General features: G+C 31.5%; 3 protein-coding genes across 3 annotated transcripts; 1 reads left to right on the top strand and 2 right to left on the bottom strand.

Moving 5' to 3' along the window:
• Window positions 1-523: 523 nt before the first annotated feature.
• On the bottom strand, window positions 524-1,931 carry LOC123917127 (uncharacterized protein At4g22758). The gene is made up of 2 exons (XM_045968763.1): window positions 1,268-1,931; window positions 524-935 (listed from the first exon to the last, which is right to left on the bottom strand). Exons 1-2 carry the CDS (start codon window positions 1,497-1,499, stop codon window positions 745-747), a joined length of 423 nt encoding a protein of 140 aa, XP_045824719.1. The 5' UTR covers window positions 1,500-1,931; the 3' UTR covers window positions 524-744.
• Window positions 1,932-4,051: 2,120 nt separating this feature from the next.
• On the bottom strand, window positions 4,052-8,150 carry LOC123912728. Its single transcript, XM_045963286.1, has 7 exons — window positions 7,671-8,150; window positions 5,516-5,683; window positions 5,313-5,423; window positions 5,141-5,222; window positions 4,962-5,057; window positions 4,714-4,850; window positions 4,052-4,313 (listed from the first exon to the last, which is right to left on the bottom strand). Exons 2-6 carry the CDS (start codon window positions 5,569-5,571, stop codon window positions 4,731-4,733), a joined length of 465 nt encoding a protein of 154 aa, XP_045819242.1. The 5' UTR covers window positions 5,572-5,683; window positions 7,671-8,150; the 3' UTR covers window positions 4,052-4,313; window positions 4,714-4,730.
• Window positions 8,151-18,508: 10,358 nt separating this feature from the next.
• LOC123914591 (uncharacterized mitochondrial protein AtMg00810-like) lies at window positions 18,509-19,366 on the top strand. The gene has a single exon (XM_045965793.1). The coding sequence runs from the start codon at window positions 18,509-18,511 to the stop codon at window positions 19,364-19,366; it is 858 nt and encodes a 285-aa protein (XP_045821749.1).
• The last annotated feature ends 5,945 nt before the right edge of the window (window positions 19,367-25,311 follow it).

Below are 25,311 nucleotides of genomic sequence, written 5' to 3'. Positions count from 1 at the left end.
CACAGCATGAATTGCGCTGCAAAGCACACCAATAGATCCAACTCGCACGTTTCATAACAGAACAGAACACTAGTATATCCTCTGCGAATCCTATCTGGCAACATTCACCGTTTCAGAATTTATGAATCAATTCAAATAAGCCAATACTCCACAATTAATTTTGGTTTTAATTCTCTACGGTAAACGGATTTAATGTCATTCAATTCTATATTTTGGTTTTAATTCTGGAACAGCCAACATTCATTCTAAATATGTAAAATTAATTTTCACATGTATAATTTCTCTAAGACTAAAATTTGATCTTTAACTCCACAATTGATTCTTTGTCGCTATAAGTTCTAGTTTCTAATTATATAATTAATTTTTTTTATTCAAATTTATTGTTTAAGTCACTTTTATATAAATTTTTATTACTTTCCTTCAACTTAATTTTAATTAGAAAATCACTTTCTTGTTTTTCACCACAGAACCAGATACACACACAAATGCAATAACTAGTCAACATCAAGAATCAGAAAAGAGCTTAAGAACTAAAATTCGATTTTTTTTATTCGATCAAAGCTGAAACTGAAACCTACATCTCAAGAAAAGAGTAATCTCCTAAACAAAAAGTTGTCTTAGCTAGTGAGAACACACAGAAACTGACAAAAATTTGTGGCATGCACTCACTAATTACCACAGAACAAAACACAATAAAAGTTATTCAATGCCAACACAAAATTTAAAACTTGATTCATCAATTCATCAATGGGTTGAAATCTTGAGATTCAGAGACTTGTTGAACCAAGCCTTCCAGCTCCCACCTCCCCTTCGACTTCGAGAAACCACTCTAGTCCCATTATCAGCATCACCAACTCCATTGTTAGCCTGTGGCTTCTTGCATAGCATGAAGTTTCTAGCTCCGTGTGATCCAATTCTCTCCCATGGACTCAAAGCTGCAAAACACATAATAATTCAGAAACTTCACTCTCAATTCCCAACAAAAAAAACATAATTGACAATTCTACCCCCAAATCATAAAAGGACAAACAAAAACAATTTTTTGTTACCGGACCATTCCTCATTCCTCAGAGGAATGGGGTTAATACCAAAAACACCTTACAATTCAATCAATGGTAACAATTAAAGATTCAAAACCTAATTGAGGTTAAAATTGCAAACAAAATTAACATAAAAAAAAATACTTTTTTTTTTTGCTACCCAATAATTGAATAATGAAAATTAAAAAACAAAGAATTGAATTGGAAGAAAAGGAATGAAAAATTACCATCAGATCCAACAAGGGGACAATAAAGAGCGAAAGTTGTGATATCAGTTCCAAGGATAGGAAGCCTCCCTTCACGAGCATAAGATTTGAGAGCAGTATCAATAACAGTGGCCACAAGCTCTTCTTCATTGACGACAAAGCGAATCGGTCCAGCACTTCCAAGAACATTGATGCTGATTAACAGCCTCTTCACATTCACGTTCACGTTCTTCTTTTGCTTACTCATCAACATCTTTACAAAAAATTCACCGATCGGAAGAAATTTTCCCAAAACAATGAAAACAAAAACGAATCTCAAAAGAAAGAAAACAAAATTGTGAATTGGGAATTGAAAATTCAGGGGTCTACGCCAAGGCAGCGGTAGTACCAGCCTTGTTTGCAGGAAGCGAAAGCGAAAGCAATTGAAGAAGAAACTGGGAGATGATTGGCGCTCACCCTTCTTGATTGAAAAAGGGAGAAGCGCATGAAATCAGAATCGCTTAGGGTTTCTACCATTCACAAACAATGAAAACAAAATTAGGGATTGTGGCAAGAAACAAAGAGAGAGAGAGAGAGAGAGAAGCGATGGAATTAAAAAAAAGGGTGGATGGTTTGTAATGTGAGGTAATGAGAAGTAAAGGCGTGTTTATATAGATAGATAGATACGCGACCTTTGCTGGCATTTTAGTTGGGAATGAATTAGGGTTAGCCTAAATGCTTTTTACTATTTTTCTCAAAAAAATTAAAATAAATGTATTTACTATTAATAATTTAATATTTTATTTCTTAATCCAAAAAAATAAATTAATATTTTATTTATGATTACTCCATACGTCGGATTTAGTGTTCCTATTTAAGTGTCAATTTGGTGTTTTAAGGATATGATTTATCAATTGTACCATTTGTCAATTACTCTTATCTTTTTCAATAAAACTAATTAATGTTATATATTTGAAAAACTAATTTATTTATTTTTTTACATATTAAATTTTGTTTTTTTGGTACATACTAATATATTAAATTTATTGGAAAAAGAAAGTGTGTGCAAAGAAATAAGAATTTATTGGTATATTAAAATTAGGATATAATAGAAAGATAATGTTCAAAGTAGAGAATGAATATATGCTTCTTCTAGTTCTAGTTATCTTACTTAATATAAATGGAATATTGTCGAAATGCTATTTGATACAAATCCTAGTTTTCAAATCAATTTCTCTCCGGAACAATACTCTAAGTCTCTAACCCATCAAAACATCTTATAATAATCCTAACCTCAATATAATACTCCCTTGCTCACATTTATAAGCAAAAAAAATTACTTGCGCCGTATTTAAGAAATTAATTTTCTTAATTTAATATAACATATGAATAAATTTACTATATTGTCTTTTATAAATAACCATTTTTTTTCTTGGGAATCAAATCACATGCACCTTTTAAAAAGTAAAATGAAATAAATGCTTAAAGAAAAATAGTATAATTAAATAAGAGTATATTAAAAATAATAGTATTAATTAATTAAAAGTATTTAAATTTTGTTTATAATAGTGACCAAATTTTTTTTTTGAACAAGCTAGTGACCAAAATTTAAAGTGTTTTTTACTTATAAATGTGACAAAAGGGAGTACGTAATTACAATAAGAAGTTTACTTTGAGGTAATTAGCGTGCGTCAACATAAGTGTAAAATGTACATCGTAGTCAAATTGGATTATTGCGATTTAGATAAGATAATACTAACTTCAACATTGACGCTAGCATAGTATGAAATCGCAATTTTATTAGAAGACAAAACTTCATATGACATAATGCTGACGTCAATATGTTGAAGCATACTAATATAGAAATTTTATCTTGAAACTTATGTATTTAGTGTCTTAAAAACATAAAAAGTTACCTTTGAAACATTAACTTTATCTTTAATTTCTTTTTTTAATATACTTAACAAATGCTCCAGAGATACCGTTTAGCATGACTCATATTTAATTAGGAAACTAGAATTTTGATAAGATATTCATAGGAACAATTTGTAATCATGATATTTAATTAGGAAACTAGAATTAGATAAGATAATGTTGAAATCGGTGTAATTCATAATCATGATATGACTGGATGTCTGAGATTTATATAAGATAATAATGACAAACCGGTCTATGGTCTAGCCTACTTAGGATCAGGCCATGTCGGCATATTTTTGTAAATATAGCAGACTAAGACTTCTTTATAGAAGTCTCTTTAGTTAAAAGGCGAGACTACAAGTTATAGACACTACTACAAAAATAGGTGTTTAATAGCATTTTTTTTAACTTTTAACATCGCTTAAAAACGCTATGACTGAATCCGCTATTATAGGTCTGGGTGCCTATAATAGCGTTTGAAAAACGCTATCAAATATGTACTTTTAATATCGGTTTTTTCAAAAAGCGATGTTGTATCTGCCTTCTCGCAACCAAAGACGCTTTCGGAGACGGGTTTTGATAGCGCTTGTTTACAAAAGCGATGTTATATATGATTTATAATAGCGCCCGCATTTATAAAACGCTATTGTAATTCGTTGTCTGGCCTAACATTTAATAGCGCCCGTGTAAAAAACGCTATTGTATGTCCTGTATTGTTTTTTTTTTTTTACTAATCCTGACCCTTTTTTTTAAACATTAAATTGCATTTTTTTTTTGTTGGACAACTTGCTCTTGAACTTTTAAAATACATATAGTACCATATATATATATATATACTTCCAAAATATATATTATCAATTTTTTTTGAAAAATAGTGTTGTACCACACAAGCTCTAATAAAATAAAAACTCTAGTAATACATTCATTTCATAAATAAAACCAATCCGACTACAAGACAAATCTGAATTGAATAGTGCAAACAAAAAGACCACTACAAAAGAGATATTGTCAAACTGTGGCCATAGCTTCTAATGAGAAAATCAATGACAAATTTTAGTACAAACACAAAGACCACTACAAAAGATAGTCAAACTCTAGCCCTACTTTCTTCTGCGACGTGTCACTTGATGAGAACCGCCCACTTCATCGAAAAAGGAGGCCCTCAAACTACCTGTATATATAGATGTACAAGAAATTAGGCATTTGCTTGATAATACATCATTTGGCAGCATACAACTTGTCTTTCTCTCTTAGAAACCACACAAATTCAGCATACACCTCAAAATAGCAGCAAAACATTGCTAAAGTATTGCAACTCAGGATCTCGCGTCATGTCACTAACGCGCTTAGGCAGCATGCTCATAATTCATCCTAGTTTCAATAGCCCATTTACAAATAATCTTCTTAAGAGAAAAAATAGTATGACCTTGGGGACATTATGATTATCCCCATTACTCTAAAATTTGACAATGAATGTGTAAATTCAAGAATACCAACTACATTTTCTACCAAGCACAACAGTCATATCAGAATATATTTGGATAATTAAATATTTATAGGATACAACTTACCAATTAATGATCAACTATTATTTTTGCAGCCTCTTTGCATCATTGATAACATCTTCAACCATATGGGTAGCCCACTCCTCCTTCACCTCATCTAGCTTCTCTTTAGAGTATGTAGAATGTCTATGGCGAGAAAAGTACTTCAAATATAAAAGTAACACAAAATTGAGTCAGAATTGAATTACACTACATTGTATATACCTAGCTATATGTAAAAATATGAAATAATAATAATAATTTAAATAACGTACATTATCAGGAATCTTATTTGGATATTCCATGATAACTTCTTTCATAAATCTCATGATAAAATATCCGTAGTCAATAGTATTTCTTTGACGAGGACACTGTAAAAAAACACATTTGCAAAGATCAATTTTAATTTACACTGCATAACTATTATTTACAATTATCAATAATTAGAAAATACCTTTATTTTATTCCATTTGATTTTATCTTTCTTTGACTTGGAGATTTTATTTTCAGACCAGGCACGGTAGATTTGAATTGCACTGACAAAATTAAATTAACTTCAAATGAGTAATTATTACAAATAATTATCATACTGATATAACTGTTGAATTAAAAGAAATGATACTCACTTTTCAAACTTTGTTTTTATACTTCCATGATCTGAAGGTTCTCCACCGAGCGGATCCAAAAAATATATAACCTCAGCATCGGGATTGATGACAAACAAAACCCAATGAATCCTGCACCCAAATTTGAATATTGCAATGGATAATTCACATTTAACGCATTCACACACATCTCTTAAAAAATGTAATTTAAATATAAATCTTACCCAACATTATAAGGTGCAAGAATTATCTTTTCATCCTTCAACACCTTAGTTTTCATCAATACCCTTGCTATATCTTTTCCTTGAATATCATCAAATGATACATGTGGGGATAAAAATGATATCTTGTATTTTAATCCACGAGGACCAATAAGTTTGTCATAAAGATACCTTGGAATGAAAAAGAACAATTTCAGATATTAATAATATTACCTCCCAAACATAATAACATAAATATTAATTTGTATGTCAAAATTAGAGAATATTGGTGATAATAGCGGTACCTAGCATACACGATGACAACAGAGGCACTTAACCAGTCATGATCAACATGATGACACAATTGATAAATAGAAGTTTGGCTCAAGTTTCCAAAGTTGGTTTTGATGGGAAAGTGAAAACTTGTCAAGTTCATGATTTATTGCGCGAAGTGATCATTAGAAAAATGAAAAATTTAAACTTTTGCCATTTAATACGTGAAGATGATGAACAGGTCACGGTTAGAATAACTAGGAAATTGCATTGTTGAAAAACGCTCTAATAACTCAAGACTGCGCGCTCTTTTTGTTTTTGACAACAGAGAACTAAATGAACATTGCATTAGCCGAGCATTTGCCAAGTTCAAGCTTTTGAAAGTACTTGATTTTGAGAAATCTATGTTGAATTTTGTTCCTAATAATTTGGGGAACCTTTTCCATTTAAGGTACTTGAACGTGAGTCATACAAAAGTTAATCCTTATTCCTGGATCCATTGGTAAGCTACTGAACTTAGAAACTTTGGATTCAACACAAACTCAAGTACCTCAGCCAGAATGTGACTTAATTGAGTTATGAGTAAGTTACATTACTTAGTCCAAAGATTTTCTTACATTTTCATGGATTTGGATCTCTCCATTTTTCACTCATGCTTTCTCAATTTTTCTTAATCCAAGTGTTAGTAAATTACAAAGAAGAAAAAATCAACATTTGAATTAAGAAAAAGTAGATAAAACATAAGGGAAAATTGGAGCCGATGATAAGTGTTGATTTTATACTTTAATTAACTCTCATATTTGGTTTGATAATCTTTATTTTTGTCTAAATTATAGGTCTTAGATGCATTTTATACTTATCGGTTCAATTTGGGCTTAATTGCTAAACATTATTAATTTTTGGATTTTTAATCATTTTGACCTTTCTGACTTCGGCAGCGCATATATGGAGCTACGAATATCGGATTTTGATGATCTTTGCGCTCCTGGAAAGCTAAGACAAATTTCTACAATTTTGGGTTTCACAAGCTTCAGCAAATTTGACTTAAATCTAAGGTGAAACTGGGCTCTAAAGTTGATGGTCGTTGCTGTCAAATGGTCAAATACCTTTCTTCACTAATTGGGCCATAAGTCACTCACTAATAATCCAAATTATACAAAATTTGTGGCCCAAGTTTAACATAACACAGAGCAGCTGGTGTCACTAACCAGAAAGAGCCTTACTTCATAAGAAAAGAAGCTAGCATCTCATCGACAAAAGGAGTCGGTCATGTAATGAAAAGGAAGGGAATTCAATTCTTCTTTCTCACATTGTCAAGACCTTAATGAGTAAGAAATTAAGAGCTTCACAACCAGGCGGTGTAAAATAGGCAGCTAAGCCTATAAATAGAACAACAAGGCCGAGCATGAAGGTCATTATTCTATGTTGAACTTTACAATTGGAGTGCAAATACAAGAGGATATTGGGTGCTTTATATCAAAGAGCTCAAAAACTGATATTTCTAATAATGTATATTTCCAATCAGTAGTTTTTAGTACTGTAGGAACTTAATGATGTATATTTCCAATCAGGATGTATCTTATTAACCAATCAGATGTATCACTGCTTATATGTTAAAAGATTGTAATTACTAAGTTGCAGAACACTGTAACTACACATATGAACACTATAATTATAACTATTGAAAAAATTGAAAAAAGAAAATTATGAGGGAAGAAAGAAAATTACTAAGCGCATATATGAACACAAACAATTTTGGGTCACATATATAAATATTGTAATTACTAAGCGCATATATGAACACATATGAACACGGTCACAAGATTATGAGGGAAGAAAGAAAATTGAAAAAAAATAAATCAAAGAACAAAAACAACATCTTAGATCAAGTTGCAGAAAAGAGCACCTGAAACAGAAGTGACGATGTGAGAACGATGGCTCTAACTTCGATTTGAGAACGATGTGAGAAGAGGAAAGATTAATGGATAACGATGGCTCTAACTTCGATTTCTTTGGGAAGTTCTGATTGCTCTGAGTTTGATTACAAAGGAATGATTTCTATCTAAGTTTGATTCCTTTGGGTTTGAAGCTAGAAGACGATCAATTTCGATTCTAGGGTTTGAGTTCAATTTTTGGGAATGGTTTGAAGAAGGTCGAAATAGATTGATTTTGTTTTTACGGTTTGATTTCAATGTTTGAGATTGAAGATCGTGGGTTTGAGATTGCTGGGAGAGTGGGAAATTAGTGCGGGAAAACAAAATCGTGAGCGCGTAAATTTGATAGGGAAGCATCTTGAGTTGCTGGGTTTTTTGTTTTTGGAAAGGAAGAAGGAGATTGCTGAAATTGTGGGATCGTGGGTTTTTTTTTTTTTTTACAAATATATATATTTTTTTATTATATGATTAACCAACCAATGGGTCAAGGGTTCGAGACCCACTCATGACAGGTTTTTATTTATCAATTTCATCTACTATAGCGGTTACGTAAAATGCGCTATTATAGGGTATAAATTTTAATAGCACTTTTTCAGAAGCGCTATTAAAAAGCTCCGCGTTTTTGGCTTTAATAGCGGTTTTTAACAAAACGCTATTATAGTGTACTTTGGTTCAAGGCTTTAACAGCGCTTTTTATAAAACCGCTATAATAAGAGCTCCGATTTATGTTTTAATAGCGTTTTTTCAATAAGCGCTATTAAATGGGCGCTATTAAAACTCCTTTTTGTAGTAGTGAGAAAAAGTCCTTTAGGCCTATTTGACTAAGTAGTGGTGGCAAAACGGACCGGGTCCGTTGACCCGATCCTTCTGACCCGTCATTTTGTCTACATTAACTTTTCACACATGTGGCGTGCGCGCACACACACGAGTATTATTATAAGCTAGAATTGTAATACGATGATATATATAGTCAAATTCTTCAAAATATCCAGTGAAATATTTTAATTTTATTGGACTATTAATTGATTAGTTTGTTTGAGACGTATAACAAAGAGTTGGTTCGTATGATGGTTTCTCTCTCCATCCCAAAATTTATCTTTTTGCGCAAAACATGCAGAATGCTTTGAAAAACGTTTTCCGAATTGACACTGAAAAAATTCATAAAACTTTTTTTTGAAGTTTTCTATGCGGAAAAAAAGTTTGGAGGATGAAAAGAGAAATTAGCGGTTCATATTCTCAACAACATCAAAGCACTTCCTATCTTGGTAACATTGTCAAATTGTTTGAGTTTTACTTTACGTGCCCCCGAAATTCCTCAGTCATTTCTGAAATTATCAAACTAATTCTCTTGCTATTTAGGATGCGGGTACTTTCGCACTCTAAGTAACGAGTGACAATATTTTATACTTAAATTCAATGTCTGCGCCCCCCGTGAATGAAAAAATTATGAAAAAAGGAGTTCGCATTCTAGAATGTCTTGGTTTGTAATTTGCTATCTAGAAAGCAAACTCAGTTGCAATTTGCTATCTAGAAAACGAACCCAGTCTGCAGTTTGATATCTAGAAAGCGAACCAGTCTGCAGTTTGATATATAGAAAATGAACTATTTTTTTCTTGATTTTTTTCATTCATGGGGGCGTACGTAGACGTTGCGTTTAAGTATAAAATATTATCACTCGCTATGTAGAGTGCGAACAGTGCTCGCTTTCACTATTTAAATTGCGAACTCAGTTTACACTTTAACTAGTGTGCCTTATAAAATTGTGTCAACTATCTTATATCATATTTTAATTTGTCACTAGAGCGGTTGTGAGATCATCGACCGATCACACACCGTAAATATAGATATCCGATATACTGAATTGTTACTTTATTTGATATGACAAAGTTTACATTTATACTTGCAATAGACATGTATATCAAGGCTACAAGAGTTGATAAGTTCGAAAAAAAATAGAAAATTAGATGAATTAAGGGCTCCCACTTTAACCTGCGAATTGTGTTTCATTGAAAGTTATTTCATGGGAGATGAGAGAAGGATGAAAAAGGACAAAAAAGATTGATTTTTATAAGGTTCACATTATAGAAAACGAACTATTTTTAGCGAGAGGGATAATTTGAAATATCAGGGGGCGCGCATGTATGCTGGGGGTGCGAAAATTAAAGACAATGTTGAGTTGGTGTAATTCTACACAATGAAGTTACGATTTTCACCTTAGAATCAATTATGTTGAGACAAAAATAAAACCTTAAAGAGGTTACAATAAGAATTGGTTAAGCTCTTATGATTTTATCACGTTGAATTAAATGTCTTCAATCCTTAGTTGTTCATATGAAAACCAGAAATTTTGAAATTACTCGGAAATATGAATTTGAAACTCCAAATTGTTTGCACTCAGTAGTGGAGTCAGGGGCGACATTGATGGGGCATGGCCTACCCCAACAAAAAAGAAAATTACTAATATACCCTAGGTGTGTTAATAAAATTACAAAGTTATACTACATATACTACATATAAACAACTAGCCTAGTGGCGAATGAAATGTCGGTGAAGCAAGAGGGAGTGTGTTCAACTTTCCCTTGAGCCGCTATCAATTTTGACAAGCAAAAAGGGGGTTTGACATGAGATATTTTAGGAATAGAATAGTAATATTTTAATGATCAACTTTATGCTTATTATCATTTAAATTTTTGTATACAATACAATTTTTATATTATAATTTTTTAGTGGCCCATCCAAACATTTTTTTCTGGCTCCGCCACTATTTGCACTCCACCAATCTTGAACTTAATTTCAATGCCATTGAACTTCAAATTGTGTTTGCACCTTCAATTTTGGACTTCATAATTTTACACTTCTTCATATATTGAAGCAATATTTGTCTTTACATCGTCTGTTCAAAAAATATTTGTCTTTACATCAATGTGAAATTATTTCAGTAAAAATACGTTTTCTAGAAGAAGGTGGATGTATAAAGTTTTAATGTTTTCCTTAAAAAAAAAATATACATACTATCACGTATCATGTTTGTATTTTGATGTTAAATTAAATAAATAAAACATTAAATGGCGGCATATTCCCTATGGTTTGGTACACCATATGCCTGTCAGCTGTCATTGCCTTTGGACATTCACTTATCATAATTCATAACCCGTGCTGATATAAGCTTGTTATAATTCTTTTTGTTTGTTTCTCTACTGTGGGTAGTAATTATCTTACTTGCAGGGGGGGTGTACGTGGAAACAAGCATGCAGATGTAGGTGTTTAATTTATCGTGTAATTGACATATAGTCACATTTTTTGGGCATGGGCAGTCTTAGGGGACTGAAGTGGCTCATTAGAAACAAATGGTTCATAGTCAATAGCACACAATTTGGAACATGGTCAACTTTGTTGATACTACTTTCTTTATTTTGCGATATAAGAAACTCGCAATTTGTTCACCTTAAAAAGAAAATTGCAACTAACTAACACAACCTCTTAGACCACATCAATTTATTTTTCAAAAGAATATGTACATCATGCACCTTTAGAATGTGAACCGTTGTGTTCTATGCATGCACCTATAGATTCTTTTTTTATAAGCACATGTTCATCTATAGCTAATACTAAAATGATAAGTTGACCAACATGATGCAACTATTTAAGCAATAATAGGAACTTTAGGCCTCTCAAACAAGGGGCATATATTTGATTTACATGACTACTTCTTTGTATGAAAAAAGCAGATGAATGTTTTTTTTATTAAGGGTCATGTTATGCTATATAGTGCCCCTGGGGCACTAGTTAAGCATACTAAAAAAAGAAATAAATGATAAAGTTAATGATGAGAGAGAATAACTTTTCACTTCATTAAAACATTGAATGCACAATTTACGAGATAAAACTTCTATATTTGTATCCTTAACTAGTGCCCCGAGAGCACTGTTTAGCATTTTCCTTTTATATTAATTCTCCCGAAATATAAAAGGGAGCGTCTTGTTTTAAAGAGCCATCAAAGCTTACTTAATGATCCCCACAAAGAGGTTTAGTTTTCTTTTTTACGGATGATAAAGGAGTTTAGTTCAACATGAAAATACAAGACACTAACACAAATATCAAGAGACAGAAGAGAGACTAAAGTTCAATACACCAGACACCTAATAAAGTAATGAGGTGTAAAACTCTAATACATGTTACCAAACATGCGATAACTCCTTTAACACAAGGACATAAACATCTTGAATAGCACATGACATCAACCAATAGAAATCCGGTATAGTACGAAATTAGTAATATTCTTGGTTGCACCAACGTAGTGGAATTTCCACTCTCCATGTATACTCATGCAATGTTTGACCTTTAAATACACATATACCTCAAACACTTAAGGTACGCAATATCCACCCAATTTTTTTTAGCATTTTCCTCATTCAAATACTAATTTGAGCTTTGAAATGCTAATGTTTTTGCAGGTAATTTCTCCCGAGTGCCTAAAATTCTTATCCACCACATCAACCTCGTAACCTCGCAATTGGAACCATCTCGTTCTGCCTAGCACACAATAAAAGGTAATCAAAACGTTATACTCATCTTCTCTTTGTGGTTTAGTAAGATCCTTTATAATTTTCAATCTCTCCAAAAATGATATTATATTGAAAAGTATAGCAAAAGTTTCTCCAAAATGGATTTGAAATTAAATCGATAAATGTGGGCGTATGCTAACATCGTTGATGTTTTTTCTTTAGACCCCCACAGTTCTTTTTCCTCCTGAAATTTACTTTTTTGTCCTTCAATGAAAACTTCGGTTGCTACGAACAGAATTTTTTTTGTCTTGAAAAAAAAAAATTCGGTTTCTGTTAACCGAATTTTTCCTGAATTTGAACTAGAAAAAACTTCAGCAAGGGCAAAATTGAAATATTTGAGGGTATAAAAGATACATGAGAGGCGTAGAGAGAAAATATTGTCGCCCAACAGCCTCCAATGGGCCAAAGATGTTTGTCCATTGGTTGAATGGTTGTTTTAATTATTTGAAAAATTCTCTTCCCCTTTACATATTTTTTTTCTGCCCCCCTAAAATAGCCTTAATGTTTTTTGTCCAACAGTTACTTTTATAATATTGGTGTGTTTGATTTGGTGTATGTTTCTAGTTTTTCAAATGGTTTGAAGGATTACAACAGAAAAACACTTCCGTAAAACTAGTTTTTTTTTATCAATGAGAAAAGAAAAAACTATAAACGGAGGAACCGAGTTCCTTGCATATCAACTAAACAACAGAGCGATAAAGAAGATGGACAATTTGGGATGATCTTGAGTACATTAGAAAGCAAAACTCCCATTTTAACAAGCCAGAATTTCCTTCACTCAAGGTATGAGCTAAAACAACATTTCAATCTCTTACGTAAAGTGTAAAAAAAACAATCTCAACATAAAAAAACTTGGTTGAACTTTACAAAATCAATTTTTGAAAAAATAATGTTATGTAAAACTCAATTTAATTTACGGAATATGATTTTTTGTTCTTGATATTTATTGTTGAAAATGTGAAGGGACTTTACCAACTGTAGTTGAACTAGCAAAAATATTAAAAAAGAAAAAAGTGACGGAGAAAGTGGAATTTTGAAGAGAAAGGGGAGTATGGGACGAGGTGGGGAGGTGGTAAGTATATTCTTCATATATTTCTTGCATTTTGTAACCAACTAGGCTTCTTTAAAAACGAAAGGCCCAAAATGTTCATTAAGGGATATGAAAATACAAGGAGATTTTTTTTTCCCCCACTCCCCACTATATCTCTCGCACCCTACAAAATTATCAATTTATCTTTGTCCGCATGTTAACTTAGGAATAGGTTTTGCGACTTAAGTAGCAGATGATCAATTTTTTTTAACATCTAACAATGTTTGAACAAGTCACGCCCCTAGAGAAAAAAAATTAATTTTTTTTACTCATCCGCTACTTAATATGCAAACAGGGTGAAAATGTTTGCATTTTAAGGAGTGAACGTTACCAACATATATAACAAGAAGGGTAGCCGATGTTGAGTATCTCTGTCCTTCAGTCGGCTCAGACATGCACTTTAAGTTCACCAACATGAAACTTCGAAACGACAAAAAAGTGAGAACCACATGTTCTATTTTCTCTCAATACAGTACGAAGGGACCGACAAAGTTAGATGTGACCCTGGTGAGATATGTTCAACATATTTGTTCAAGCTTGATTCGTCTGAGGAACGGTGATAAAATTGCGGCTTGCATGGTTAAACCTAAAGGAGATAGAGATGAAGTGGTTAACTTATCTCTTTCATAGTCTCATTTATGTTTAATATATGTTTTTAATTTATGATTATATTGTTGATCTTCATTCATATGTTGTTGTTATTGAAAAGTTGTCAACTTAATTCATATGATAGCAAATGTCGTTCGCTAGATAAGTATCGAGGTTCTTTTATTCCCTTTAAATTTTCTTATTTTTACAACATTCACTACTTAGATAACAAAAGAGATAAATATATATATATATATAAGGAGCGTGAAAAGTACATAGGATGCGTAAAGAAATTCAAATACTAGGCCTAAATTTTAGATGGGTCGATTTTTAAAAAAGTTTGATTAATCCAGTTGGACTAAACCAAGTTTTATGTTTTGACCAGAAAAATATTATGGTAATTATGTAAGGAGCTCGAGAAAATTAGTAAGGTGGTAAAAGAAAATTTCAAATGTTTTATGTTCTACATAAGTTTATAGTGCAATGAAAACAAAAACATGAACAAAATATACTATAAACACATGGAAAAAAAAGTAGTGAAAACAAAACTATAATATTTTGTTTGGCTTAAATGCAGTTTTGCCCCCCAAGTTTCACAATTGCTTGATTTTGGCCCCCCACATTTTAATTGCTTGATTTTAACCCCCTAAGTTTCACAATTGCTTGATTTTAGCCCTCCAAGTTTCAATTGCTCGATTTTGGCCCCCCAAGTTTACCTCCTTTTGCATTTGCTAGCCCCCCATTGACTTTTTTTGACTATAAATTGCTTATGTGACATTTTAAAATGAAATAAGTATTTAAAAATAAATAAATAAATTACAATTTTTTTAAAAACTAAATTATAAAATATTTTTTTTATTATATGTAGTTTGTAAAATAATTTTGTTATATAAAAAAGTAAAAAAAAAAACATTTTATGAACTATTTTTTAAAAACTTTGTAAGCTTTTTTTTAAATAAAAAATAATTATTAAACCTTTTATTAAAAAAACGATTTTTTATACATTTTTATAAAAGCAAATATTATTATTTTTTAATTTTTTTTAATTAAAACATATTTTTAATTTTTTTTAAAATGTCACATAAACAATTTATAGTCAAAAAAGTCAACGGGGGGCTAGCAAATGCAAAAGGGGATAAACTTGGGGGGCCAAAATCGAGCAATTGAAATTTGGAGGGCTAAAATCAAGCAATTGTGAAACTTAGAGGGTTAAAATCAAGCAATTGAAATGTGAGGGGCCAAAATCAAGCAATTGTGAAACTTGAGGGACCAAAACTGCATTTAAGCCATTTTGTTTCTGACAAAAAAAAAAAATCACGTTATTGCTATGCGCTAGTTCTTCTTACTTTTAAAATAGATTTCATTTTTCTTGTGTATAAGTAGAATCATCTACAAAGAAAACAAAAGCTATAGTTTTTGGTAAAAAAGAAGTATTTGGTAAAAAAGAAAAGAAAAATAAAGAAGTTTAAAATGATTCATTAAAGTTTTCAACGGTTTTTAAAATTTTAAAGTTGGTCTTATTTTGGTGAGAAATTAATAAATTGCTAAAGCAAGAAATATTTTAGAATAGTACCTCCAACGTTCTTTATTCTACTATGAGAGTGAGACTTGTTTAACAACTTTTACATCCAATATATATATATATATCGTGGAGATTACTCAAAAAATAATAATTATGTAGATGATATAAAACCTACCTACACATGCCTACTGAATTAGATTGATACATTAGATTAAGAGCAACCATATATGTAGCTTTCGACACCACGCACATCTTTATTTAAAGCCTTTAAGACGGTAAGTTTATGTGGTAATTATTGTAGTAACTGACACCATACTTTTTTTGGTTAAATCCTTTTGCTAACTTATTTTTGCGTGAAAGCAAAATGGGAATATACCGGAAATTGTAAAGGTGATTTTGCTCTATGCTTTTTGAATTCATTCACATCTTTACATACGTACATATTTTTTTCTTGAAATGCATAGAAATTCAAACACTTTGAGTTGGTTTGTACCAAATAACGTTTTAGCTTATAGTTTTAGCTTCCACGCAAATAACGTTTGCCCAAATAATTAATAGCTACGAAGGATATATTAGTCCAAAAAAAATTCCACTACTCATTACTATCCGATCCGTATGCACCAAGTAAATCATGACAAAGACAAGCTGCTGCACGTAGGTTTTCATGAATCAAATGGTGAATTGATTGTGAGTTTGACAAGTCCATCATAATTCACCGTAATTCAATATAATTTTAAACATGCACTAACAAAGCTATACAGTAAGGGTCCGTTTGGTAAAAATAAGCTATAAGCTAGCTGATAGCTGAAAAGCTAGCTTATAGCTGATAGCTGAAAAGCTAGCTTATTGAAATTAAAGTGTTTGGTAAAATTAGCTTTTAAAGTGGTTATTAAATATAAAATTACATAATTGATAGTGGGTAGTTTATTTTTTAGAGTGGGTAGTTATTAAATTAAAGGGTAAAAATGGAATAAAGTGTAAAAAGCTATAAGCTATAAGCTCAAATGCTACTTGAAATAGCATCAGAAAAAAAGCTATAAGCTAGTACAAAAAGTTTGTTACCAAACACCTCTAATTTTTTGAAACAAGCTTATAAGCTCATATAATAAGCTATAAGCTAGCTTATTTGTGTTACCAAACAGAGCCTAAGCATATAACACTTTGTTTTTAGTGTTTCCACTATATTGCATTAAATAGGAAAAGAAAAGCATGAAACAAGTCTTGGAGGTGAGAGTTGTGGGGTATATCGTCAAATCTCATATTGTCTGGTCTCTTAAATAAAGAAAAAAAAATATTAAAAATTAGCTATTAGAAAAGTAATATATTGCTAGTGTGCGGTGAAGTAAGAGGAGACCAATGTTATATATTGGACTTAATTTTTTTGTTTTTAGATGTACATGTTAGTAACACTTTAAATTTATATCTGACTTAGTTTAAATACTCCCTCCGGTCCTTAATATAAGAGACACTTTGCTTTTTAGATTCATTGCAAATTCAATGTATCTAGTCAATAATATGGACTACATACATTAGATTCTCAATGAATCTAGAAAGTCAAATTTCTCTTATACTCCCTCCGGTCCTTTTTATAAGGAACAATTTGGAAAAAATTTTTGATCCTTTTTATAAGAAACAATCATTAAATTTATTCTTACAATTTCATTTTTACCCTTATTAAATTGTATTCATTCCAAAGTTATGCATTAATTAGAGTGATATATTCCCTAAGGATAAATTAATACACCAAGGTTAGTTTTGGAATAGATTGTAAAATTTTAGAATTTTTATTAAGAAAGATAAGGTTTCTTGGTATGTGTGTTTTTTCCAAATTGTTCCTTATAATAAGGACCGGAGGGAGTATTAAGGACCAGAGGGAGTATTTGTTTTGTGAGAGTGTGGTTGCCCCTGAGGTATTGGGATGAGAGTGAAGTCTATGTATGTTGTAATAATTTTCTAGTTGTCGGTTTATATAACGGTCTTGATTTTTTCTTCGATTTTAAAATTTTCACGTTATATTTTTATATTATAATTATGCTTATTTTTCCTTTTCCGCTATGTCATCGTCACTTTTGAAAGAATAAAAATATAAAACCTTGTCATACTAATTAAATCACATGTTATAGATACTTTTCAAGGAAGCTGGGCCTCCGAATGGAAGGCAATTTTTTTAGTCAAAATTGCATATCTGCCCGCACTTAAAGGTAACATGCTTGATTTGGTTCATTAATCTATTTGATAGAATAAAATATTCTTGTCATTATGCAGGGTATCTACAAACCCAGAAAACTCTTTAACCTTTCTATTAACATTGATGATCCGACCATCTCACCTCTTCCCAAAAACCCCAAACTAGCACTATCAGACCCTAATTGGAAAGTCGCAATGCAATCTGAATTTAATGCTTTAATTAGAAATAATACGTGTGATTTGGTTCCACGGCCTTGTGATGTTAATATTATTCGTTGTATGTGGATTTTTCGTCATAAAAAGAAATCTAATGGTTGTTTTGAGCGTTACAAAGCTTGTCTTGTAGGTGATGGCAGGTCACAGATTGCAGGTGTGGATTGTGATGAGACATTTAGTCCAGTAGTCAAACCGGTGACTATACACACTGTTCTCACCATTGCTCTTTCCAAATCCTGGCCTATTCATCAACTAGATGTCCAGAATGCATTTCTACATGGTGACCTTCATGAAACAGTCTACATGCATCAGCCTCTGGGTTTTCATGATCCTCATCACCCAGATTACGTGTGCCGCTTGCGAAAATCACTATATGGTCTGAAGCAAGCACCTCGTGCCTGGTACATCGTTTTGCTGATTTTGTCTCCACCATTGGATTTCAGCACAACACTTCAGATCATTCACTCTTCATTTATCGATGTGGTTCTAACTTGGCTTATATCTTGCTTTATGTTGATGACATCATCCTCATCACATCCTCCCATGAGCTTCAGAAATCTATCATGACACTCCTTGCATCTGAGTTCGCTATGAAGGACCTGGGTCCACTAAGTTACTTCCTCGATATTGCCGTGACCAAACATGCGAGGTGGACTCTTCCTTAGTCAAAGTACTTATGTTGGTGAAATTATTGCTCGAGCAGGCATGGCCTCGTGCAAACCCTCTGCTACTCCAGTTGACACCAAGCAGAAGCTCAGTACCTCCGTCGGCACTCTGTATGAAGATCCCACCTTATATCGGAGTCTTGCAAGAGCCTTACAGTATCTTACTTTCTCCCGCCCCGACATCTCTTATGCTGTCCAGCATGTGTGTCTTCACATGCATGCTCCCTGTATCAACCATATGCTTGCCCTCAAATGCATCTTGCGCTATATTCAGGGGACCCTACACTATGGTTTGCATCTTCATCCTTCTCTTATTGAGAAACTTGTCTCCTATACTAATGCTGATTGGGGTGGATGCCTTGACACTCGTCGTCCTACCTCCGGCTATTGTGTGTTTCTTGGTGACAACATCATTTCATGGTCTTCCAAGAGGCAACCCACACTTTCTCGCTCTAGTGTAGAAGCTGAGTACAGAGGTGTTGCTAATGTGGTTTCTGAATCTTGTTGGCTTCACAATCTTCTCTTGGAGCTTCGCTTTCCACTATCTCAGGCTAATTTGGTCTACTGTGAAGATGTTAGTGCCATCTACCTTTCTGGTAATCCAATACAACATCAGCGTACTAAACATATTGAGATGGACATTCACTTTGTTCGGGAGAAGGTTGCTCGTGGCCAGGCACGCGTCCTTCATGTTCCTTCTCGTCACCAGATTACTGACATCTTCACCAAAGGCCTACCACATGTTCTATTTGATGATTTCCGGACTAGCCTAAGCGTCCGTGAACCTCCCGCTTCGACTGCGGGGTGTGATAGAATAAAACATTCTTGTCATTAAGCTTAATTATATTTGTAATTATTGGTAATTATTTTCATTTAAGTCTGTCATTATTCATAGGTATATTATTATTGTATATATAGACACTTGATCATATCAATAAGAACAACACATTATATGATTATTATACAGCCTTCTCTTTCACTATTACTCAATGATTATGATAATCTCATTGATGGTTTGCCAAGAGAAGGAAATAAAAAAGAAAGGAAAATAGAAATTCTGTTTCGAAATGCGTGCATTCAATGCCTCAAAAGTACAAAAAGTTGTTTTTTCAATATAAATTTTATTTTTTATTTCCTTTTTAGGTATGCTTAACAAGTGCCCCGGGGGCACTGTTTAGCATGACCCTATATATATAGCCAGAACTTCAAATAACATTACCGGTAGGTTGATTCCTACACTTAATTAAGGGTACACACTCTAATGACGAAAATCAAATGCAAACTCAAAACACCTTGAGTTTTGATCCATGATCATTATATATAATATTATTGCCATTTTAAAAAAAATTGAGTCGTTCTATATGTATCGATCTCTTATCTTAAGTTAAGGACTCTTGATACTCTTTTTTTAAGGCAAAAGGAAAAAGGTTAATCAGTAGGAAAAGTAAAGCGATGACACCTTTTTACTCGCTCAACAAACAAACTAACTCTAAAATTCAATAAAGAGAGATATAAGAGAATTTGGGGATACTAGGTCGATACCCAAGTGAAAGATAACAAATGACTTTTTATGGTGTGATTTTTTTTTGGGGGTTCGGGGTTACCATAAACTCCTAACTACATGCTTAAGGGGATCAAAACCATTACTACTTGAACCAATTTATTGTTGGTTTCATAATGTGATCTCTAACTAATCATATATCCATCTTATTAAAAAATATTGGAAAATGCTATTAAGTAAGAATTTTTACCTGCAAGAAAGAGAAGAATCTTATGTGGTTTAAGGAGATTTTTCTCATTTTTAGTAATTTTTTGTTTGATAAAATAGTAATTTATTTTATAATAATAAACATAACAAATAATATTTAGTTTAAGAGAAGGGATCAAATTACACCAATAGAAGTGGGTGTAATTTTGTGCACATTAAAAGGGAAGCCAATAAGGCAACACATCTTTTAACTTCTCTAACTACTCAGAAGAACCCAATAATATTTTGATCTCTGACTTGATACATTAATATATGTTCATATTCCTTAAAAAAAAGTTACACCAATAGAAAATTTCTTAAAGTGTTAAGAGATTTGAGACCCATAAACAAATGACGATCTTCGATATTTCACACTTAAATAAAAAAATTTGAACTGTGAAAACATAGTAACAAAAATAAAAGTTCACTTTGACCTAGTTCATGTTAGGGTCCACTCTTGATATTAATATGTATAACCTTATATATGTTGTTTTCTTATTGTTTCTTCCATGAATATTCCTCTATACAAAAACGACTATTTAACATTTTTTAAATTTAATTTTAAATTTTGTTGAATTGTCATTATTCAAGTGGAAAGATAAGGAAAAGACATAGGTAAATAGGACAACCGATTCCATCCCCAAAAAACATACAGGACCAAAATAAATTATCTCTTACAATTATTGCAAGAAATCTTCATCTAAAGTTTTCTAACAAAATACAGTTCAATTAATATACTCTTAAAAATGCTCACTTTTCTATTTTTGTGGTTTAGTTCACTTGGTGTAATAAAACTTATTTGGGCTAATATCTTGTGCTCAAGGTAATTAGCCTTGATCAATTACTATACGTTTCTTATTTCTTAGTATCCAATATAGAATCGTTATCCTTGATGACAAAAAAAAAGAAAAAGAATCGTTATCCTTCAAATCAATAAGAAGATAGAATTGTTATTAAATGAGCAAAAAACAAAACCTTGGTTATAAATATTTTTCTTTAATTAATTTGGTGGAACCTTGTGGTCATTAATTTGGTGGAACCTTGTGGTCATTATTATTGGACAAGTTAATAGAATGAACAGTTGCGGAGCTAATCCAAAAAGTTGGAGCGGGTTGCTACGAATATAAATCAAATATGCAAAAAAAAAAAAAAAACTAAAAAAAGACATATATCATATTGATGATGTGTCTAATATGGATATCTCAAAAAAAGTCAATAGGTGGACCATTATCATTTTTAATAAGTAAATTTAAATTTTTTTAATAAAAGATTGATCAAACGTGAATTTTTATACACAAACTATATTTTAAATAAAAATTTGAGTACTTTTTTCTCCAAAAAAATATACTTGAATACTTTAACAAAATAAATTACACATTCTAAAATATCTATAAATATTAAACAATAAAATATTAGAAGGGATGCTTAAAAATAAATAAATTAAGAAGGATATTTGAATTATTAATATATGATGGAGAATTCTAGGTTGTCCAAATAGATGGGGTTTAAAACCCCCACATATTGGAAACATATTAAAGAATTCTGGTGGTCCAAATTGAGGGTGCTCGAAACCCCCGCAAACTGAGACGAAACAAACTAAACAGATTATTTAAACCCCCGCTAAATATTATACCTATGAAAAAAAAATTAAAATCTTGGGGCGGGCCATGGCCCTGCCCAGCCCATGAGGGACTCCGCCACTGAGAATGAATACTCGCAAGTTTATGTGTGCTTAACTCAGTTAGTAGAAATATATCACATTTTATATGTAGAAGTCGTGATTCAAACTTCGAACATTCCACTTATTTACTTCAAAAGCAAAATTGTAGTCACTGTAAACTACTTGATAAAAAATAAATGAATACTCACAATAAATTCATTTATTTGAACCGGGTATATTTTTTTTTAGATAACATATCATTTTTTGTCAAATAACTTATTAATTACACTTAGATTTTAAAATATAAAAAAGTTAGTGAAAAATTCCATATTTAAACACAAACCCTTACAAATGAGCATATCTTTAATTACGATTATCATCTGAGTTGTATTTATAGAAAGAATTCAAAGTGTTATGAACCAATCATAAGAACTAATTAAAGACAAAGATATATTGATAAAGATGTCAAATAACCGATTATCCCAAAAGCTTAAGCTGTTAGGATAGAGCCACATCAATGGTTTTATATTATTTCTAACACACCCCTCACGCAAGAGCCCAATTGGGCTTGAAGCATGAATAATGCATAGGCCCAATACTCATTTCTAAGATGGTATCAGAGCCTTTCCACGATCCGTTGGGCCACCTGTTATCAGGTTTTCGCTATCGGGCCACCTACCGTTTATATCCACGCACCAAGCCCAATAGTGCTGGGCGTGAGGGGGTGTGTTAAGAGTCCCACATCGGTTGAGAGATGGCCTGACTAAGTGTTTATATACTAGAGGCAATCCTCACCTTACAAGCCGGTTTTGTAAGGTTGAGTTAGACCCAATACTCATTTCTAAGAAAAGATTAAATATTATCAAATCAATCCATAGGATGGGAGTCAATTTGACCAAATTGACCAACATCTTCATGTGAAAGATGACCCACTTTTGAGATGACACATATCCAACTACCTCAAATTAAGATCGTCCACATACATTTGCATGCTACGTGAAGCCAAATGCAATATCTCTTTGGCTATCCTCTCCTTTAAAACAGATAATAATTAGTTGCTTTACTTTGTTTTATCAATTTTTGCTTACTTAATTTTCTATTTCTTTTGCCTAATTCATTGAATTTTTTTCAACATTCCTTATTTTATTGGCGAATTTGACCACCTTTTCTTAGAGTACGTACATACATGCACAATACTGAAATTAAAGGAATACAAATATATTAGTGTATATATGAGAAGAAAGACAGCTTAAAATCTAAAATATTAAAAGGAAATGAGAAAGAAAGATATAAAGAGGAGAGAATATACTTTTATTCCTTTTTTTTTTCCAAAGGAAATACTTGCACGATACTTGCAACGTAAATTATTGGTGGGTCTTTCCTTCGTAAGTATTTATTTTTTGTCTTAAGGATCTGTTAAGGAATCTTTCAATATTTTGTGGTTATGTTCCTCTTCTTTTTTCACCCATTCAAATTAAAAATATAGCTCATTCTTTCGGGTAAGTAATTAAAAATATAGTGAATTAAAGGAAGTAGGAGAGGTCCACACCACATGATTTGCGTCCTAATGGCCATACAACATATATATGTACTTTGGAGAGCTTTGGTCTTTGGCTAATTTTGTACAAATTGATAACAACAATCATAGAGGGTATTTCCTTTTAATTGGAACAAACATATCTCTCTAGCTAGATTCTAGATATTCTTCAAATTTTTCAGGCTAAATACATCGATAATTGATGGGAGTGAAAATTGTTGTAATATATATCAAGTATGAGTTAAAGTTTCACATATGAAAGAATTTAGGTTGAACAATACAGGTGAAAAAATTTATAAATCCAACGTCTTATAAGATTTTGGATGAAAATGTGGTATATTATCACTTGCAATAAAACTATTGCTAAACCTAAAAACACTGTTAAATTTGTATGGTTACACTTAGTCCTATGTGTTGATCAAACCGAATGACCCTCCCATGAAAGTCTGAAATATCAAATTAAAGTCCGATTTAAATCATACTTGAAGGAGAGATGTTGTAATTCATATATCAAATATGAGTTAAAGTGAGACTCACTTATGTGGTTGCGGATAGGTTGCTAATTATCTAGGGTTCTGCACGAAAGAATAGAAAATGACAATAAAACTATCTAAGAAAGTAAACATAAACATTTTTCATTGATTGATTTCAAACACTATATATATATATACTCATTATCGACCTAAAAACATAAAACCCAATTAAACAACCACAAGTTTAATATAAATACTATCTCCGTTGCTTTTTATTTATTTGAGAATCGTGCGCGCACTATTCATACAATCTACTTTGATCATAATTTTCTACTAATATATAAAAATAAATATTAGCATATAAGATATTGTTCAATTTTCTCGACGAGTATTTTCAAAATATAAAATTTTCATAATTTTTTATAAAAGATAATTAAAGATATTAGTGATCAAAGTTGTACATTACCATATGTGCAGAAATCTAAAACGACAAATAAAAAGGAACAAATGAGTACTTATTAACATCTAAATTATTTAATTAACTATAATTTATTTTGGGTACATAATTAACTATAATCTAATCCTTCATCATCATTCACCTAAATTCTTTTAGCTTGTTATTACACGATTTTTAGGAAAATTACATTAAACACCACGAGTTTTAAACACGTACTCACCTTTCATAAGATTTATCTTTATCTTTAGCACTAAAGTTTGATGATGATAGCATAGCTGCCGCCTAATATGAGTGTACGTTTTATATACACTTGGTATCCACTTTTTTTTAATTGAGTGCTTAATTATTACCATAGTGAACCATTGACATTGTGATTTACATTATTAATATATTCTACATTCCATGCTAATTAGCTCCACAAAAGATTATGGTCAATCCACTTGATTAACTTAATAAACTTCAAACTTAAAAATGAAATCTTATCCATCATAGTGGTCTTTATCAAAACTTTCCATCAATTAAATATTAATCAGAGTATATTTGTGCCTTATCAACTATAAGGAAATGCCCAAAGCATGTAAAAGAATGCATTAACAAAACAGAGAAAAGTTATGTAACTAGATTAAAAAATCAGTTTTAAATAACACTTTAAGAGGCTGCTTGTTACATTTATTTTTTTCAGGAAAAATATCACTTTTCTATTATACAAAATAATTATTTTAAAAAAATTTCATCCATTTGTTATAGTTTTTTTTTATTTAAATAAAGTCCATAAAAAATTCTAAAATTCTAAAAATAGCTTTAAATGAAAAACTGTTTTTCCTAACTTCTTTTAAAAAATTTGATAACAAATTATTTGTTTTCTATAAGGGTCTGTTTGGTAAAAATAAGCTATAAGCTAGCTGA

Source organism: Trifolium pratense, linkage group LG3, assembly GCF_020283565.1.
Source record: "Trifolium pratense cultivar HEN17-A07 linkage group LG3, ARS_RC_1.1, whole genome shotgun sequence".
NCBI lineage: Eukaryota > Viridiplantae > Streptophyta > Magnoliopsida > Fabales > Fabaceae > Trifolium > Trifolium pratense.
The sequence above is the reverse complement of the archived record's forward strand: the minus strand, read 5'-3'. Positions and strand labels throughout refer to the sequence as shown.